Genomic DNA, 19,678 nt, shown 5'->3' on the forward strand with positions numbered 1-19,678 from the left:
GCTGACGGTGAAGTAATGCCACAGATTGACCAATCGCGAAGAACTTGTGTTTTCCCTCAGGATGAAGAAACAAATCGAATTTATGTACCGTTACAGTAATACATTATTGCTGTTGCTTCTAATTATATATTTTTAATCAAATATTGCCTCAGATTTTTTAATAAAAAGAGACCCATTTAGTTGATAAATGCTATCTCAGAGTAGGAGTGCTCAAATATCAAATAAATATAAAATTAATACTAATCAAAAAAATGCAAAAAAGTGGTCATAGGACCCATGTGTACATGTCACATGACTCCATAGTTTCTCCATTGAAAAGTGCATTTATCATCAATTTTCATCCATATAATTAACTACAAAAAATCTGGTAAGTAAAGAAGTATTTTCAAAAGTAAGTTTTTTTTTTTTAAGTTTTTTTTCTTTAAGTAATATATCATTAAATGTATCATAGGAAATGAAAAAAAAAAACTGCATGTTGCCTTAAAGCAACATTGAACTGTAATGGAATCGCATTTAAAAAGTTATGAAAATGTTTATTTCTACTGTAATAGTGTCCAGTTTTAAGCAGGGAAAACATGACAAAATAATCTGTTCCTCATTGATATCATATTGCGCACGATAAAAAAGAAATACAAAATGTGTAAAATATATGGAAATAATAAAACAACTGTAATTGGACTTTCAATGGTGTTTAATATTTCACTTCATTTAAAACATAAGGCCTGATAGATTAGCTGCAGTTATAGATGAACTGTGTGAATTACATTTGCTGGATTAAATGACCTAATAACAGATAACCATCCCAAAACGTAGTAGTAGTAGTATTGTTAGCTTGAAGAGTCTAATAAAACAGTCAACCTCTTTAGGAGACCAAATCCATTTACTCCATCAAAGAAAAAGAAGAGTTCCTGCACAGAGAGAATAATTTAACAATCGGACAAGCAGCTTGAGTTCAGAAAAGCACAGTCCAGCAGTTTGGGTTGAATATGTGTAGCTTCCTTCATTTCAGCGAGGAGTCCAATCTTTCGGACCTTTCCTGTGTCTATGTCGAAGTTTTCTGTCAGGCCCTGGAGGTCTCGTGAATCCCTCTGGAGGCGCGTGTGGATTGTGGTATGGTTGGCCAAACCTGTCGGAGGGACGCAGAGTTGGATAAGGTCCGAAGTGGAATCCTCTGATGCTCTGGTTGGGAAAGCAGGGTCTCACGGCGTGCGGTGGATGAGGAATCAAGGGTGGACGGAAGAACTGGCGCTCAGGTGGTTCGAACCAACTCATGTTGTTCTTCTGGTGAAACGGTCTGAGGATAAATTGGGAGATTGAGAAAAAGAAACAGCTTTATCGAATAAGAAAATCCATTTTGATTTCATGTTGACTAATGATTTGATTATCTGAGCTTACAGAAATTGATTCTGGGGTTCCCTGTGCCATTGGTGAAGTTCTTGTCCATTAAAAGGAGGATAATGGTTATGCTGTTCCCTTCGATGATGAGGAGCATCATCTCGTGGTTCGTTTGCAAGTCCTTGGACAGGTTCTTTGTCTGGTTCCTCCATTCCCTCATTACTGCATGAAGAATTGCACGGTTAACACTGTAAAGCATGCCATATCAAATAAAAGTCTAAAAATAAAAAATAATTGCCTTATATAGTATGATATAGTGAGAATATGGAGCTATAATATGAAAATATGAGGAGGAAAGAACAAATTAATTTTCCTCAGAGGCCCGAACTGAGGAAAGTTGCTGATATTTATATGGTCCAAAAGATGAAATTCTGATGAGGTGTAATGTAAATCAATGAAAGCTTTATAACAGTATAACAGATTATTCACATAAAATGCATATCAATATAATTTGTCACTTTATATTGCTCAAATGTTTTAGTAAGATGATAAATGTTTTAAATGTGTAGTTTTATGATCAAAACACTGTAGTTTTCATTCTGGGAGGCAAACATGTCCAGTAAATGTTAATCTTGAAAATTACTAACAATAAAACTCATTATTACGTCTACTTTTCAAAAATCATCAAAGGTTTCACGAAAAAAAAAGTAACAACCTGAATATGTTCACAATCATACTAAAAGGCTTTTTACTAGCTAAAAAGGTATAAACTATCAATCGGATGACAGAAGGCTTATCGTAGCTTTTCAGAAGTTTTGATCATATTGATCATTTAGAAGCCTTAGAAATTAATTCAGCGTCAAATATGATCGAATGTTCTTTACAGGGCTCTGATGGAATGCAGAAGAGCTTACCTTCTCTTGGGCCCCGTCCTCAGGTCATCAAGATAGTTCTGCCTCTCAATTGAATATCCCCTTGATTCATTGAATACTTGGAAGAAATCAGAGCATTCAAATAAGAATTCCTAAAAGCATGCAAATTCATACAGTAAGTATGAGTGAGTATACTTACAATTAATCGCTTTTTGGGGGTTTATCCCATCAACATCGATTAGGTATCTATGACACAATATTTAACAGTGACAACTGTTGGATGCACTAGCTCATCTAAAGACAAAGTTAATGGATCACGAATACGGAAAACAAGCAAAAAGAAAGTAATTTTACTCACCGACATATTAAATAGCCAGTGCGATTCAAACCGTGCGTGCAATGAACACCAATCAGCTTATCTGTTTTTAAAAAAGTATTTTTTGTTAAACAAACGTAAACCTAATTTACTTCTGTAATGACATATTTCTCAGTGAAATAGGTTATTAAACATTAGTTACGTTTTTGCATTTTGATGAGAATTATTTGTCTTTGCCATAATATGCATTGATGAATTGTTCACTATAAAACCAGGAACATGCACAGTACACTACTGTTTAAAAGTTTGCGGTCAAAAAGATATTAATAATTGTATTTACCAAGGATGCATTAAATTAATCAAAAGGGATATTTATAATGTTACAAAAGGTTATAATGATTTTCTTTTGAATTTTCTATTCAACAAGGAATCCTGAAATCCATAAAAATATGAAGCAGCACAACGGTTTTCATTTAAAAATAATAAATGTTTAATGTGCAGGAAATTAGAATAATTTCTGAAAGATCATGTGATAATGAAGACTGGAGACTAGTGATGCTGAAAATTCAGCTTTGCATCACAGGAATAAATAACGTTTTAAAATATGTTCAAATAGAAGACCGTTATTTTAAATTGTAATAGTATTTCACAATGTGACTGTTTTACTGAATCAAATAAATGCAGCCTTGGTAAGCTTAAAAGACTTCTTTCAGGAATATTGCTAAAATCCCACTGATCGATAAGGATTGATTTCACATTTTTGATTTCACATTGGTTTAATTAACTAAAACTCACCATTGTTTTCATTGTCATGCAGAAAACGTCTGACGGCCTTCTTGAAGCTGAGAATCGTGTCATCGTTTGGCACTTCATGCCCTGCTGTGAAGATCTTCAGGTGGTACAATGTGTTTGGCAAATCCTGAAACAAACACAATCACACATTCAGAGAAAGTCAGTCCATCAGCTTCCCTCCACCCTGACAAAAACTCATCAAGCTAGATTCTGCAGCAAGGAAGAGTTATTTACACTTTCACGAGGAAAAAATATGATTAGCCCTTTGTTCAGGCTTTAATTCCTACCTCGACTTTGTAGTAGCGAGTTGTGAAGGTCAGATCAATGATGAGACCCAGTTGTTGTCCTTCCTTTTCTAAAATACGAACAAGATCAAACGGTCCAAAGACTTCTGATTGCGTTAAATGATATCTGAAAGACTACAACAAAAAGCAATGGAATTAATTCTAAGCTCACGTGTGTGTTTCAAACAGGTGGAGGATTTGTGGATGTCTTCAGACCTGTTTTAAGGGAACTTTAAAAGCGATGAAGCGAGTTCCAGGAATCCGTTTACCCACTGCTTCATAGTCTGTCCATCTAAAGGAGACACAAACCATCCTAAAATCTTTACTTCAGGTAATGAACCTTATAAAATAAGTGAGATTATGAAAACTAACCTGTCAGGAATGGCATTTTTCTTATTGGAAGACATGTCTTCACAGCTGCTCTGCTTTGGCTTTTGTAATGCCAAACACTTTTGCAAAACACATATGTTTGATTACATCCCATACATGATTGACACTATTCGTACAGCTTTAATGAACACTAAAACATAACTATTTATAAATTAGTTTGATTACGTGTCAGATATGGGAGTTAAAGTACATAAAATAAAAATTAGACATTGGTTTCACTTTCAGTCTTTACCAAAACAGAATGTATTTAACATGCAGCCTTTGTCAGTCTTTACAAGCGTATTCAAGACCCGTGTTACGTCACGACAGATATTATAATTAAATACAATAAATAATGACACATTTTGCTGAAATGTAAACCAATACCTCTGTGGGATTCTCCCACTTCCACGTTACAGACAACAGTCGTGCGGGCAACTCCTGTGACGTAGTTAATCTGCTCGGGAAGTGCGCGCTCTGCTGCCGCCCTCAGGACGGGAGGGAAAACTGCAACCCAACCACAACTGAGCTGAAGCCCTTGGTCCGTGCGTGGCACTTCTGATTTGGGCAACTTCCATTCAAAAATAATCATTTCAAATCATAAGGTTGGCCTACAAATAAAGCTTGAGATGTCGAATTCCTTCATGTCTTATTTTCGGACATCATGAGAATAGCGTGGCGCTTGAAATTTAACGTGAAATGTTAATATCAATGGCAAGAGCTCTTTTCAGTCGCTGTATTCTTTCCCTCATGATTATCTACATTTTTCCCTTTGCATTTCGCCCCAATAGTATAGAAAAAGGACAGCATATACTCAATGATCTATACATGTTCTCTAATCCTCACATCTCTTTCTAGGTTTCTTTGTGTTCACATACAATTTGGCTGCTTATTTTGCACACATTTCACTTACGTGTTATAAAAAGAACAAACACAATAAAAATGTGTGTAAATGTATTGCCATCAATATACACTAAATACTTTGACCATAGTGTCTTCTTTATGTGTGTGTGTAAATCTTTGTTTTTAGACACAAGTAAAAATTGACTTTCACGTTTATGAGAGCAAAAATGAATAAAGACGCTGTAATTGCCTCTGAACATTGTTTTTAATAACATACAAATTATGAGTAAACAAAGTATTTGAATACTATATGGTAGAAGAATCAGGAATTGAACCTGTGCAGGAAATACTTATAAGTACAGACATTCTTTTTAAGGAAGTTGGGCAGAGGAAAGCTGCAATGTATGTAATCGGAATGTTTCTCTGGAGCTTTGCATTCCACCTTTGAACTCGTGACTACCATCTAAATACTATTTTCATTTTCTGTCTTTGGTTGGTTGCAAACAGTTTGATACACTTTATTCATTATAATATCTGTTGGCCAAAACAACGCTTAATGTTATTTTTGTATGTTAACTTTTAATAATTCTTCGGTACAGATGAGGTAAGTTGTTCTGAACATTGTTTAGTGCATCTTCAATGCTAAATGAACCGTGACTGGGATTTACATTATTATATACCAGGAAAGATTTGAGTATAGAGAGACATAAGATTCAGGAAGTCTGAGACAAGGGGAAAATTTTTGTCAAAAGGAAAATTCCTCTGAAAATATGCATGCCACCAAACTACACATATCCAGTTAATTCTAGCGGCAAACTCCAGATTGTCTTTTAATTGAACTGAATATTAAAAAGAATTTAAAACAAATGTATTTATTCTCAATTAAAACGAGACCTGGACTAGTCATCAGACTGATTCAGATACAATGGCTGTAACTATAAGGCTTTATACTATAATAATGTATATATATTATAACTTTATAATTTCAAGTAAGAAGTGATTTTGACACAAATATTAAAATATTTGTAATACAGGTTCAAATTTTTCTGTCACTATTAACTTGGCCAATTTGTCACTTGAGTTTATTATGTTGTAATTGCATATTCCAAGTTGGCCAAAACAAACAAACATAAAAGTTCTTCAGAATTATTTTCTTAATAGTCGAAAACCACATAATTCACTATTTAATGCATGTTCCCATTGTGACAATTTACCACATATAGTGTTACAACATATTTTGGACAATATGTAAAATGAGCTCAATAAACTGTTTGTTACACTAAAACATTGGCGTAGAATTTAGGAAACAAAGTTCACTTAGAAATTGCTATTCATTTTCAGAAACAGCTTCAAACAAAAGGATGTTTAATCCAAACATTAAATAAACATGAAGATTTTAAGCAGAAAGACTCCAATAATCTTTATTTTCTGGAAAAAGGATTTTTTTTTTTGTGTGTGTGTGTTTTTTTGTTTTGTTTTTTACAGCGTGCCTATAAACAGAGAATAATTTCCAAAAATAATAACCATTATAGTAAATATTAACTGCATCTTCCCTATATTTTCTTATATTGATTTCAATTGAAATTCACCAGTCTTCGTCCTCATAAAATCTTGCAAGAGTAAATACCTAAAAAGCACCTGAAAGGTTTCTTTTTTTTTAGGTTAGCGGATATATTAAGTTATTTGAGTTGTATAATCACAAAGTTGATGACACAAAGGTATTGCCTAAAAGCGACATTCTTCATAAATAGGAAGTAACTTCATGCAAATAAGGGCTGGACTAGTATATATACATGCAGATGCCTTGACAAACTCATGCAGCTTATTCTGATCAAATTTGAGTTTGACAGAAGAGAAAATCATGTCTTTTTGTAAATTTCCTTTCACGGCTGACAAGACTGTGAAGAACAGGGCACTGATAGTGTCTGTGGAGAACTTCTATTCAGATGCAGATCTGAAGAAGAGGAACGGGGTGAAGAGAGACACTAGAAGACTTCACAAAATCCTCAGCAAGCTCGGCTTCTCTGTGGACATCAGAATGGACTTTGAAGCACATGAGATTTATGAAGCATTTAAAGCAGGTAATGTGAGCTAATCATGATGTACTGTCATTTTGACTAATAAATAAAAAAATTTTTTTTTAAATGGATGAAAGTTATTTTATTATTATTTTATGATTTTTATTCATAGGTTTTGAGTTTATTGGTTTGCATGGAAGAGATTTTGGCATTCTGAATCAGTCCTGACATTATAATGACAGCTATGACTGCAGATTTCTAGGATAACTACAAAAACGTTAACTTGCACAATCCATTCAGAATACTCACTAATACTTTCCTCCATCTTCAGAGAGTGAGAAGACGGTCAAAGACTGTTTTGTGGGCATCATATCCAGTCACGGTGAGGAGGGAGTTGTGTTTGGTGCTGATGGACGTGCTGTGAAACTAGCAGAGATCTACAGCTACTTTGGAGTCCCGTCAATGGCAGACAAGAGCAAACTCTTCCTCATTCAGGTACATTTTGTGAAAACTTTCTCACAAACAAACTCCTGTGACCTTTTACTTCTTGCATACTTCAGCAAATATTGAATGCTGTGATGATCGTACATTCCTTTGACTCTCTGGTACTGTTTAGTTGTTTTAAGCTAATAATTTTTCTTCATTCATCAGAATGGTATGAAACTTGGTCAAAATTGCGATCACGACTCATACTTTAAGTCACACTTTACTGTTCACATGACTTACATAGGAAATGAAAGAGAAATAGAAATATAGCATTTTTTGGCATTTCTCTCTGCTTATTGCAGGGCTACTCATCAAATAAATACATGCATGGATGTTAAATGTTGATTTGAACTGATATTATTTCATAATTTTATCTGTATATTTTTCTTAAAGCTTGAAACTTGTTGCAAATCCTAACTGATGTTTATAATGAACAACTTTCTGGTGCTCAGGCTTGTCGAGGGCATGGTTTGGATGGAGGTGTGGAGGTGGAGGCAGATTCTTCATTCTCAGAGGAAGAGGACGGCATGTTTGAGCTCTTTTCCATCCCTATTGACACAGCAGTCATGTACGCCACATCTCCAGGTCTGACTTATTAACTCTAAAACATTGTCTGCATAGTTTGTAAAGTCCCCAACACTTCAGTTCCTCACTGACGTACGTTCAATCGTTTTCTAGGGTACGGTGCATTCATGCATCCTCTAGGCTCGCCGTTGATTCAAACTCTCTGTGATTTGCTAGAAAAGAAAGGAGGTCCAGATCTGGAGATCACGAGACTTCTGACACAACTGAATTATCAGGTGGCCTACAACTTTGAATCCAGAGGGAAACTGCTGGGAGGCAAAAAGCAGATGCCATGTTTTGTGACCCGCTTCACCAGAGAGGTTTTCCCATTCATGGACAGTCAGATGGCAGAAGCAGAAGATTTGAGCTTGACCTTTGCAGCAACGCAGCTTATCAATGAACCCAGAAGGTCACGGAAGAACTCCATCAGCTGAAGATCACAGAACAGAGACTGACGGCAAAGAACATGTAGACAAACTGATTCATGTTAGATATCGTATCATCTCATTTGATAAGATAACATATAATCACATAAAGTTGCATTGGTAATAGGAAGTAAGATGCTGGTGAACGTGCAGGATGTGACTTGTTTTATAATGCTGTGTCTGCTACTACCTCTATTATATTTTCCTAAAGTAAAACTGATTTAGGTAAAAGTGCATTGAAAAAAAACATTTATATATATATATATAAATCTTAAAGTGTTTATCTGTATTATATGTGATATTCAAATAAAACCCAAACTGAACTCGAAGCTCAATGTCTTACTCAAATCAAAAATCAATAAGTGTTGCAACGGCATTTTAACTGAAACACCATTTCTAGGAAACGCTTATGTTACGATAATACAGATCCTGTGCTGATGACAATATGCAAAACTAGTTTCTGTGACTCAGATTACAACATATTCATACTTTGTCCTTGCTGTAGTTACTGTACTTGTAGGTGTGAAGTGTTTATTGGTAGGTGCTCATATGATGTGAGTTGACAGCCAATCCAGACATGCAGGATTTCATCATGGTCTGTTGGTCACAAACATTAATGCCAAGTTTCTTTTAACTGTCCATAAAGTGATGACTATTATTTGTGATTATGAGATGTTCGGTATGGCTTAAAAGTGTTTAGTCATTCTTTGGACTCTGGTGAACTTTTATACATTAAATGACTGAAAAAGGAGTTTGAACATCCTGGCTCCCAATGATGAAACACAGAAGTCGATGAAAATATACTAGTAACCTGAACTGGTGAAAATAAGAATGAAAATGAGATACAAAAAGAAGCATTTAACTATGTCTGGTATGCGAATAGCACAAACTGATATGCAGTAAAGTATCTAGTGTTCCGTAACCTACAGGAACTTCCAGAACGACGCTGCAGTGAGCATGAGAGACGTGCATCATTTTACACAACTGATGTACTTCTTGACGTGTAGGACACATCAGAACACACTGTACAGAGAGTACGGCAGACATCAGTACTAACAAGCAATCTGCATGAAGTATACATACATATTTACATTCATAAAGGATAAGCAGGTACTGATAAACATCTAACAGTTAAACATACAACAGTTCAGCTGATTTTAAAAACAAGATTTGTTTTGTCATAAAATGAACCCTTTTTGATGATGGTTTGAATAGTGTAGTGTGGAAAAATAGATATAAATTAAAAACTTATTATTATTTTTATAACTATAAAAAAATAATGCCTACTCTGAAAAACTATTATTATTGTTAATAATAATAAATTGACACTGACAGTATTATAATTTCAATTCTGACCATGAAGTCAAAGTCATGAAGAGACCATAAAGTCATCTTCCACTAAGAGGCGCGTGTGAGAAATGAAATTCTGAGACATTCAAATTTCATTTTTAAAAATTTTTTTTTTTTTAATTTTAAAAACTATAAATATTTAAATCTGTTGATGACAAGAATCGGTTCCTTACAAACAATTGGAAAGAACACACTTTATAAAAAAATATTTCAAACTGCCAAATCCAACGCAACACATATGTGACAACAGCATGTTCTTCTTCAGCAGGGGTCGAAACAACAATGGTGAACATGGTGGTTTACATGGTTTACATGGTGAAAACTGGCACTGAGAAACTTGAAAAGCTATTGATATAAAAAAGTAAACACAAGATAACGAAAGCACGTCATTTTTTAATGCTAATTATCACTGTGTCCTTTAGCCGTCTCTGTCCCTGTGGGAAGAACAGGATTGCAGAAATAATTTGAAGCTGACATAATGTTGAGCTGTAAATCATGATGTCTTCTGTCTACTGTGTACATACATATCCACCCTTCCTTGGAAAAAATACAGGTGTGCAATCTCACCCTAAAAGCTTTTGGATATATTTATATATATATATATATATATATATATATATATATATATATATATATGGTGTTGTGTAGATCAGACTGATAACACTGAAAATGCTGGGAGGAAACTCCATTTATGCAATTAGACATGTGATGAGGCACATAAAAGCTGGACTCACCTGTTATATGACGTTCAGACAGACTCATAAAGTAGGCTCTCCTTATTCACACACAGATTGTGCTGCTTTAGACCTCGGTGTTTGACAGAAGAGAGGTAAAGATGATGTCTTTTAGATTTCCCTTCACGGCTGACAAGACTGTGAAGAACAGGGCACTGATAGTGTCTGTGGAGAACTTCTATTCAGATGCAGATCTGAAGAAGAGGAACGGGGTGAAGAGAGACACTAGAAGACTTCACAAGATCCTCAGCAAGCTCGGCTTCTCTGTGGACATCAGAATGGACATTGAAGCACATGAGATTTATGAAGCATTTAAAGCAGGTAACAATATTCCTTTTTTCTCTCTCTCGTGTTTCTTAAAAACACTTTACAAAAGGTCATTTATTTGGTGTCAAAGTCACACGCTTGTTAATAATACTGTCCTCATTTATCAGCAGTTTACAATTTACCTCTGGCACAGACTCTTTCAACTTAATTTTTTTTATATATGCAGAGAAATGTAGAATCGTGTTGGGTTTTGAGGAGTTGAATAGCAATTTGATTTTGCTATCAATCAGAAATGAAGAGATTTTGATTTCATAAACCGCATAAACAATATGTACAAAAGAGCTAAAAAAAAAAAAGGACACGTGCAGAATCCGTCCATTACATTTAATTACAATAATGCAAAGAAATGTATGACTTGATTGAAATGTGATTGAAATGATTTAATATGCAAAGAAATATAGATTCGTGTTGGGTTTTGAGGAGTTGAATCACAATTTGATTTTGCTATGGATCAGAAACGAATGAGTGAATCATATGAGCAATGTCAGTGACTATCTGAAGATAATATGAATGGCAGAGATTGTGACCTCATAAACAATAGGAGCTCAAAAAAAGAACACATGCAGGATCTGTTTATTCTATTTAATTACACACCACCACTGATGTCTTCCATCCTCAGAGAGCGAGAAGACGGTCAAAGACTGTTTTGTGGGCATCATATCCAGTCACGGTGAGGAGGGAGTTGTGTTTGGTGCTGATGGACGTGCTGTGAAACTAGCAGAGATCTACAGCTACTTTGGAGTCCCGTCAATGGCAGACAAGAGCAAACTCTTCCTCATTCAGGTACATTTTGTGAAAACTTTCTCACAAACAAACTCCTGTGACCTTTTACTTCTTGCATACTTCAGCAAATATTGAATGCTGTGATGATCGTACATTCCTTTGACTCTCTGGTACTGTTTAGTCATTTTAAGCTAATCCTTTTTCTTCATTCATCGGAATGGTATGAAACTTGGTCAAAATTGCGATCACGACTCATACTTTAAGTCACACTTTACTGTTCACATGACTTACATAGGAAATGAAAGAGAAATAGAAATATAGCATTTTTTGGCATTTCTCTCTGCTTATTGCAGGGCTACTCATCAAATAAATACATGCATGGATGTTAAATGTTGATTTGAACTGATATTATTTCATAATTTTATCTGTATATTTTTCTTAAAGCTTGAAACTTGTTGCAAATCCTAACTGATGTTTATAATGAACAACTTTCTGGTGCTCAGGCTTGTCGAGGGCATGGTTTGGATGGAGGTGTGGAGGTGGAGGCAGATTCTTCATTCTCAGAGGAAGAGGACGGCATGTTTGAGCTCTTTTCCATCCCTATTGACACAGCAGTCATGTACGCCACATCTCCAGGTCTGACTTATTAACTCTAAAACATTGTCTGCATAGTTTGTAAAGTCCCCAACACTTCAGTTCCTCACTGACGTACGTTCAATCGTTTTCTAGGGTACGGTGCATTCATGCATCCTCTAGGCTCGCCGTTGATTCAAACTCTCTGTGATTTGCTAGAAAAGAAAGGAGGTCCAGATCTGGAGATCACGAGACTTCTGACACAACTGAATTATCAGGTGGCCTACAACTTTGAATCCAGAGGGAAACTGCTGGGAGGCAAAAAGCAGATGCCATGTTTTGTGACCCGCTTCACCAGAGAGGTTTTCCCATTCATGGACAGTCAGATGGCAGAAGCAGAAGATTTGAGCTTGACCTTTGCAGCAACGCAGCTTATCAATGAACCCAGAAGGTCACGGAAGAACTCCATCAGCTGAAGATCACAGAACAGAGACTGACGGCAAAGAACATGTAGACAAACTGATTCACCTTAACTCTTCTATCACATCTCTCAAAGTATTTCACAGGAGACTGATAATGAATCAAGGACTTCCTGTCACAAGACGTTTCATGTCCAGCAGGAAGTGAGCGGCTGGGAAAGTTGCATGATGTTATGTGCTTTATTATCATTCAATTTAAAGGGATACTCCACCGTGTTTTCATATTAAACTATGTTTTTCCCTTAACTAAGACGAGTTGATACATACCTCTCTCTTCTCAGTGCGTGCACTCAATCGCTTTGGCGCGCGGTGACACTTTGAAAGCACTTAGCTTAGCCCATTCATTCAATATGGGCCAAGCAGAGAAGCTACCAAACACCTCCACGTTTTCCCTATTTAAATATAGTTACTCGCGTAGTGTAACTCGACCTAGGACGTTAACACAAAACAAAACGTTGCGCTTTTTTTAAGCGTGTAAAATGGATAACTACATTGTATGGCGGAATACCATGGGAAGTGCTTGTAAGCACTTCGTCATGGCGCATTAATATCTTCACTCGTGAAAAATCCTCTCGCCGGCCCCCGCTCCCTCTAGATATTACTGCGTTTTTTTTTTTTTTTGCCATTGCTATCTCATTATATATTCTACTTCTTCTTTATATACACTACACTGTTCAAAAGTTTTAGGTCATTCAATTTTTGTTATGCTTTTTAAAGAAGTCTCTTCTGCTCTGCTATTCTTATTACCATCAATGTTGAAAACAGTTGTGCTGCTTATAATTTTTCTTTTTTTCTTTTCTCATGATACATTTTTTTCCAGGATTCTGTGATCCATCCATCCATCTTCTACCGCTTATCCGGGGCCGGGTCGCGGGGGCAGCAGTCTAAGCAGAGAACCCCAGACTTCCCTCTCCCTAGACACTTCCTCCAGCTCTTCTGGGGGGACACCGAGGCGTTCCCAGGCCAGCCGGGAGACATAGTCTCTCCAGCGTGTCCTAGGTCTCCCCCGGGGTCTCCTCCCAGTGGGATGTGCCCGGAACACCTTCCCGGGAAGGCGTCCAGGAGGCATCCGGAACAGATGCCCGAGCCACCTCAGCTGACCCCTCTCGATGTGGAGGAGCAGCGGCTCTACTCTGAGCTCCTCCCGGGTGACTGAGCTTCTCACCCTATCTCTAAGGGATCGCCCAGCCACCCTGCGGAGAAAGCACATTTCGGCCGCCTGTATCCGGGATCTTGTCCTTTCGGTCATGACCCAAAGCTCATGACCATAGGTGAGAGTAGGAACGTAGATTGACCGGTAAATCGAGAGCTTCGCCTTGCGGCTCAGCTCTTTCTTCACCACGACAGACCGGTACATCGACCGCATTACTGCAGAAGCTGCACCGATCCGTCTGTCAATCTCCCGTTCCATCCTTCCCTCACTCGTGAACAAGACCCCAAGATACTTAAACTCCTCCACTTGAGGCAGGAACTCTCCACCAACCTGAAGTGGGCAAGCCACCCTTTTCCGACTGAGGACCATGGCCTCGGATTTGGAGGTGCTGATTCTCATCCCAGCCGCTTCACACTCGGCTGCAAACCGTCCCAGTGCATGCTGAAGGTCCTGGCCTGATGAGGCCAACACGACAACATCATCCGCAAAGAGCAGAGACGAAATCGTGTTGTCACCAAACCTGACCCCCTCCGGCCCCTGGCTGCGCCTAGAAATTCTGTCCATAAAAATCATGAACAGAACCGGCGACAAAGGGCAGCCCTGCCGGAGTCCAACACGCACCGGGAACAAGTCTGACTTACAGCTGGCAATACGAACCAAGCTCCTGCTCCGTTCGTACAGGGACCGGATAGCCCTTATCAAAGGGCCCCGGACCCCATACTCCCGGAGAACCCTCCACAGGCCGCCGCGAGGGACACAGTCGAATGCCTTCTCCAAATCCACAAAGCACATGTGGACTGGTTGGGCATACTCCCATGAACCCTCCAGCACCCTGTAGAGGGTATAGAGCTGGTCCAGTGTTCCACGGCCTGGACGAAAACCACACTGTTCCTCCTGAATCCGAGGTTCTACTATCGGCCGGATTCTCCTCTCCAGTACCCTGGCATAGACTTTCCCAGGGAGGCTGAGAAGTGTGATCCCCCTGTAGTTGGAACACACCCTCCGGTCCCCCTTCTTAAAAAGAGGGACCACCACCCCGGTCTGCCATCCCAGAGGCACCGTCCCCGACTGCCACGCGATGCTGCAGAGGCGTGTCAGCCAAGACAGCCCCACAACATCCAGAGACTTGAGGTACTCAGGGCGGATCTCATCCACCCCCGGTGCCTTGCCACCGAGGAGTTTCTTGACTACCTCGGTGACTTCAGCTTGGGTTATGGACGAGTCCACATCTGAGCCCTCAGCCTCTGCTTCCTCAATGGAAGACGTGACAGCGGGATTGAGGAGATCCTCGAAGTATTCCTTCCACCGTCCAACGACATCCCCAGTTGAGGTCAACAGCTCCCCACCTCTACTGTAAACAGCGTTGGTAGGGCACTGCTTCCCTCTCCTGAGGCGCCGGACGGTTTGCCAGAATCTCTTCGAGGCTGACCGATAGTCCTTCTCCATGGCCTCACCGAACTCCTCCCAGGCCCGAGTTTTTGCCTCCACAACCACCCGGGCTGTAGTCCGCTTGGCCTGCCGGTACCTGTCAGCTGCCTCTGGAGTCCCACAAGCCAACCAGGCCCGATAGGACTCCTTCTTCAGCTTGACGGCATCCCTTACTTCCGGTGTCCACCACCGGGTTCGGGGATTGCCGCCTCGACAGGCACCGGAAACCTTACGGCCACAGCTCCGAGCGGCCGCTTCGACAATGGAGGTGGAGAACATGGTCCACTCGGACTCAATATCTCCAGCCTCCCTCGGGATCCGGTCGAAGCTCTGCCGGAGGTGGGAGTTGAAGATCTCTCTGACAGGAGACTCGGCCAAACGTTCCCAGCAGACCCTCACAGTACGTTTGGGTCTGCCGAGTCTGTCCAGCTTCCTCCCTCGCCATCGGATCCAACTCACCACCAGGTGGTGATCGGTTGACAGCTCCGCCCCTCTCTTCACCCGAGTGTCCAAGACATACGGCCGGAGGTCGGATGAAACGACCACAAAGTCAATCATCGACCTACGGCCTAGGGTGTCCTGGTGCCACGTGTACTGATGGACACCCTTATGCTTGAACATGGTGTTCGTTATGGACAAGCTGTAACTAGCACAGAAGTCCAATAACTGAACACCGCTCGGGTTCAGATCAGGGGGGCCGTTCCTCCCAATCACGCCCCTCCAGGTGTCACTGTCGTTGCCCACGTGGGCGTTGAAGTCCCCCAGTAAAACGACGGAGTCCCCAGTCGAAGCACTTTCCAGCACCCCTCCCAGAGACTCCAAGAAGGCTGGGTACTCTGCATTGCCGTTCGGCCCGTAGGCACAAACGACAGTGAGAGACCTATCCCCGACCCGAAGGCGCAGGGAAGCGACCCTCTCGTTCACCGGGGTAAACTCCAACACATGGCAGCTGAGCTGGGGGGCTATAAGCAAACCCACACCAGCCCGCCGCCTCTCACCTTGGGCAACTCCAGAGTGGTGAAGAGTCCATCCTCTCTCGAGGAGTGTGGTACCAGAGCCCAAGCTGTGCGTAGAGGTGAGTCCGACTATCGCTAGTCGGAACCTCTCTACCTCACGCACAATCTCGGGCTCCTTCCCCGCCAGTGAGGTGACGTTCCACGTCCCTAGAGCTAGTTTCCGTGTCCAGGGATCGGGCTGTCGAGGCCCCCGCCTTCGACTGCCACCCGATTGTCTAAGCACCGGCCCCTTACGGTCCCTCCTGTAGGTGGTGAGCCCACGGGAAGGCGGCCCCACGTCGCTCCTTCGGGCTGAGCCCGGCCGGACCCCGTGGGGGGAGGCCCGGCCACCAGGCGCTCGCATACGAGCCCCAACCCCGGGCCTGGCTCCAGGGTGGGGCCCCGGCTGCGCCATACCGGGCGACGTCACGGTTCTTTGATTGTTCCTTCTCATAAGGGGTTTTGAACCGCTCTTAGTCTGACCCGTCGCCTAGGACCTGTTTGCCTTGGGAGACCCTACCAGGGGCATATAGCCCCGGACAACATAGCTCCTAGGGTCATTCGGGTACTCAAACCCCTCCACCACGTTAAGGTGGCAGTTCAAGGAGGGGGGATTCTGTGATGAACAAAAAATTCTAAATAACTTTTAGTAATCTTTTATAACCTAATGTCTACTCTTTACTGTCCCTTTTGATTAATTCTGAATCTTAACACAATGTTCAAACATCGTTGAATCTTAACAATGTTAAAATTCTTCTTTTTAAATATGACGAAATATGGAAGTGCAATGACTTGCTAGACATAACTGACCTAAATTAAATAATAATAATAATAATAATAATAAATCAAGCAAATGTGTTTAGTGTCAAAAAGAACACATTAACATTAGGTCTGAGAGAATTAATGTAATAATAAAAAAAGATCATTTCATGCTGTGAGTAAAAATAAAGGCTCAGCTGTCTGGAACTCAGATGAAGTAATCATAATCATACTCTGCCCCTGTATATTTACTGTGAATGAAGGTGTGTCCACAAGATATTGCACAATGAATGAATGGGAAGTGACAGCAGATCCAGGCATGCAGGATTTCATCAGTGCACACAGCCAGCACAAATGCTGATGTCAGGATCTACATGAATACTTCATTCAAGAGCAATGAAGTGCTTTTGCTCATTTGAATAAACACAGATTAACAGTTTCTTCTGCTTCAGGAGTAAAAAAAAAAAATTATATATATATATATGGGGGGGGGGGGGGGGGGTGCAACAACTTGGAAAAGGTGTATTTTTTTTTTTTGTAGTCAAGACTTTCAAGTTTGTGAGTATATAGAGACAAAACAATCCTACCGCGACAAATATTCCCAGGAGTTTGACAACTAGCCCCAGTTTCATTACAACAAATTACAGCAAGTGCGTTACGAAGGGATCTTTAGACAACATCGCCATCTACTGGCAGAAAGTCTTTAACTCTACTGACCGACACCAGAGGAACATTTATGTCTGCCACTAGAGGGCGGTGTTGCAGTACATCCTCACTCAGAAGACCACATTGTTCAAATGTAACGTTTTTTCTTGTTCTATCTATCTGTCAATCTATCTATCTATGGAAGTAAACACATTATTATGATGATTCACGAACTTAATATAGCCATGTAGGCTATATTATAGCTATCAAACGTATTTATCATATGCCGTGGTTTTACATCTGATGCCATCACATAACTATAGCCTACCCACAAAACAAAATCAAGGAGCCAGTTTCATAGCATTAAACACAGCTTTGCAAACCAGTGACTGAATGCAACTGAAAGCCATTCTTAGCACCTCAAGTGTTTCCTGGTCAACTCTTCCTTAGTCTGGAACAGGGGCGCTGCTCAAGATCCCGGGCCCTATGCATAGGCAGTCCTAATGCCCCCCCCCCGAAAATATATATTACAGACTTTTCAAGGGGCCTCTCTTCCTTTGGGGCTCTGGTAATCAGTACTAGTTTTACCCCCAGTCCGACTCCACTGGTCTGGAATGTCATTTTTACTCACCACAACAACCACAATGAACTGTCCTGGTCATCTCGTAATTATGGGCTTCAGCAGTTTCCTTGAGAGCGGACCCATATCCTGGGACCCAGGCATTGACTTCTGTCCTCTGTAGAGGACATAATGTTTCAGTGTATTTCTCTGAGCCCCTACATGCCACAGTTTTCAATCTGGATGCCCTGCACAGAGCATACTCAGGGCTATTTATATCAAATGTTAGGTTTGATCATAAACACTCCCTCTCCTTGGTCTTTAAATATGACTGCTGTTGACAGAATGATCAAATTTAGCACTTTTAGGAAAATATGATGTTTTGTAATTATAATTTAAATCTGGCTAAACCAGTTTGTCGTTTTATCTCAAAAAAACGTTATAGGGTTTTAAACTGGAATATGAATTTTTGTTACAAAGCAGGGCTTTATTTCATACATATCTTCTGTAGAGGACACCAGGACCAACAGTATATTAATCAAGGAGACACTACAAGTCAATTTATAGGGAAGGAAATTATAGATGAATATTCCTATTTAATATGACATATTCTTATGAAAATGTTGCAAATTTATTACTCCCATTATTTTTCATCATGTTTTGCCTCAAGAACACATTAATGTGCAAATTAGATGCAATGCATATAGAAATAGGAATGCCAACTGATGGACATTTTATGCACACAATGCATAAAGTAAAGCAGTTGTATTTTTCATAACACAGTTGGGAATCATCTTTGTACAAAGTTTGGCTAAAAATAGCCTGAAACCTGATTGGTGAATGAAAAAATTGAACAGTGTTTTTGCCTATACATGCTTTTTCATGTCTATTTTTTTTTTTTGGTCCTCTACAAAGGACAGAGAATAACATATTTTATATACATTATAAATATATACATTTGCCATTGCTAGAAGGCATTTATGTGTGTTAAGCGGAATTAGTGGGTCACTCCGACTCCTCCATAAGACCTAATTGTTCTTCCTGGCAGACGTCCGCATCCCAGGGGCCACAGAATCCCGCAGCCTACCTTTGAAGTGAAGTGACATTCAGTCAAGTATGGTGACCCATACTCAGAATTTGTGCTCTGCATTTAACCCATCCGAAATGAACACACACAGAGCAGTGAACACACACACACACTGTGAGCACACACCCGGAGCAGTTAGTTACCTTCCATGCCGTTTGCTAATTGAAATAGCTAATAAGATCTCAGAGGACTGACTTTCCAAGCAGTGGCAGTGTGTCAAAACACATATAATTGTGCTGTAAACGCGTGGAAATATTTAATTCTGGACAAGGCTTTTACAATATTTGGAACGAGTTTGCAGTCTTGATTATTATTTAGAGCCTTCTGAAAACAATCTATTCCCGTGTCCTCATCATCACTCAAAGCTGACTTTAAATCACTAGAACATTTGATTACATTTCTATCTCACAAGCCTGACAATAAAGTAAACCGCAGGGTAATCAAATAATGTCTGTTCTTCTAAACACCATTTGCCAGATAAACCACAGTATTAAAAAAGACATTTCCAAGTTTCGATTGTTTTTTCTTTGCATTAACCAAATGAACTAAGCAAATTAAATTT

The 19,678-nt window shown here is 39.8% G+C and overlaps 3 protein-coding genes across 3 annotated transcripts; 2 read left to right on the forward strand and 1 right to left on the reverse strand.

Moving 5' to 3' along the window:
• Window positions 1-673: 673 nt before the first annotated feature.
• LOC132132120 (RNA/RNP complex-1-interacting phosphatase-like) lies at window positions 674-4,403 on the reverse strand. The gene is made up of 10 exons (XM_059544394.1): window positions 4,356-4,403; window positions 3,972-4,048; window positions 3,816-3,891; window positions 3,603-3,734; window positions 3,319-3,442; window positions 2,566-2,626; window positions 2,407-2,453; window positions 2,250-2,325; window positions 1,396-1,557; window positions 674-1,294 (listed from the first exon to the last, which is right to left on the reverse strand). The coding sequence occupies exons 2-10, from the start codon at window positions 4,004-4,006 to the stop codon at window positions 1,006-1,008; spliced, it is 1,002 nt and encodes a 333-aa protein (XP_059400377.1). The 5' UTR covers window positions 4,007-4,048; window positions 4,356-4,403; the 3' UTR covers window positions 674-1,005.
• A 2,269-nt stretch (window positions 4,404-6,672) lies between these two features.
• LOC132132821 (caspase-7-like) lies at window positions 6,673-8,515 on the forward strand. Its single transcript, XM_059545348.1, has 4 exons — window positions 6,673-6,892; window positions 7,161-7,324; window positions 7,768-7,900; window positions 7,994-8,515. Exons 1-4 carry the CDS (start codon window positions 6,673-6,675, stop codon window positions 8,311-8,313), a joined length of 837 nt encoding a protein of 278 aa, XP_059401331.1. The 3' UTR covers window positions 8,314-8,515.
• Window positions 8,516-10,489: 1,974 nt separating this feature from the next.
• On the forward strand, window positions 10,490-12,683 carry LOC132132820 (caspase-7-like). The gene is made up of 4 exons (XM_059545347.1): window positions 10,490-10,709; window positions 11,335-11,498; window positions 11,942-12,074; window positions 12,168-12,683. The coding sequence occupies exons 1-4, from the start codon at window positions 10,490-10,492 to the stop codon at window positions 12,485-12,487; spliced, it is 837 nt and encodes a 278-aa protein (XP_059401330.1). The 3' UTR covers window positions 12,488-12,683.
• The last annotated feature ends 6,995 nt before the right edge of the window (window positions 12,684-19,678 follow it).

This window comes from Carassius carassius, chromosome 49, assembly GCF_963082965.1.
Source record: "Carassius carassius chromosome 49, fCarCar2.1, whole genome shotgun sequence".
Taxonomy (NCBI): Eukaryota; Metazoa; Chordata; class Actinopteri; order Cypriniformes; family Cyprinidae; genus Carassius; species Carassius carassius.

What these genes read in the sequence shown, in the direction of transcription:
- LOC132132120 (XM_059544394.1), bottom strand. Translation starts at nt 4,006, where the DNA reads ATGTCTTCCAATAAGAAAAATGCCATTCCTGACAG. An exon ending in CCCCCAAAAAGCGATTAATT is followed by an intron (nt 2,326 to 2,406) that starts GTAAGTATACTC and finishes ATTTCTTCCAAG; the next exon opens with TATTCAATGAATCAAGGGGA. An exon ending in AGGACGGGGCCCAAGAGAAG is followed by an intron (nt 1,558 to 2,249) that starts GTAAGCTCTTCT and finishes TTCTTCATGCAG; the next exon opens with TAATGAGGGAATGGAGGAAC.
- LOC132132820 (XM_059545347.1), top strand. Translation starts at nt 10,490, where the DNA reads ATGATGTCTTTTAGATTTCCCTTCACGGCTGACAAGACTGTGAAGAAC. An exon ending in GCAAACTCTTCCTCATTCAG is followed by an intron (nt 11,499 to 11,941) that starts GTACATTTTGTG and finishes TCTGGTGCTCAG; the next exon opens with GCTTGTCGAGGGCATGGTTT. An exon ending in CATGTACGCCACATCTCCAG is followed by an intron (nt 12,075 to 12,167) that starts GTCTGACTTATT and finishes ATCGTTTTCTAG; the next exon opens with GGTACGGTGCATTCATGCAT.
- LOC132132821 (XM_059545348.1), top strand. Translation starts at nt 6,673, where the DNA reads ATGTCTTTTTGTAAATTTCCTTTCACGGCTGACAAGACTGTGAAGAAC. An exon ending in TTATGAAGCATTTAAAGCAG is followed by an intron (nt 6,893 to 7,160) that starts GTAATGTGAGCT and finishes CTCCATCTTCAG; the next exon opens with AGAGTGAGAAGACGGTCAAA. An exon ending in CATGTACGCCACATCTCCAG is followed by an intron (nt 7,901 to 7,993) that starts GTCTGACTTATT and finishes ATCGTTTTCTAG; the next exon opens with GGTACGGTGCATTCATGCAT.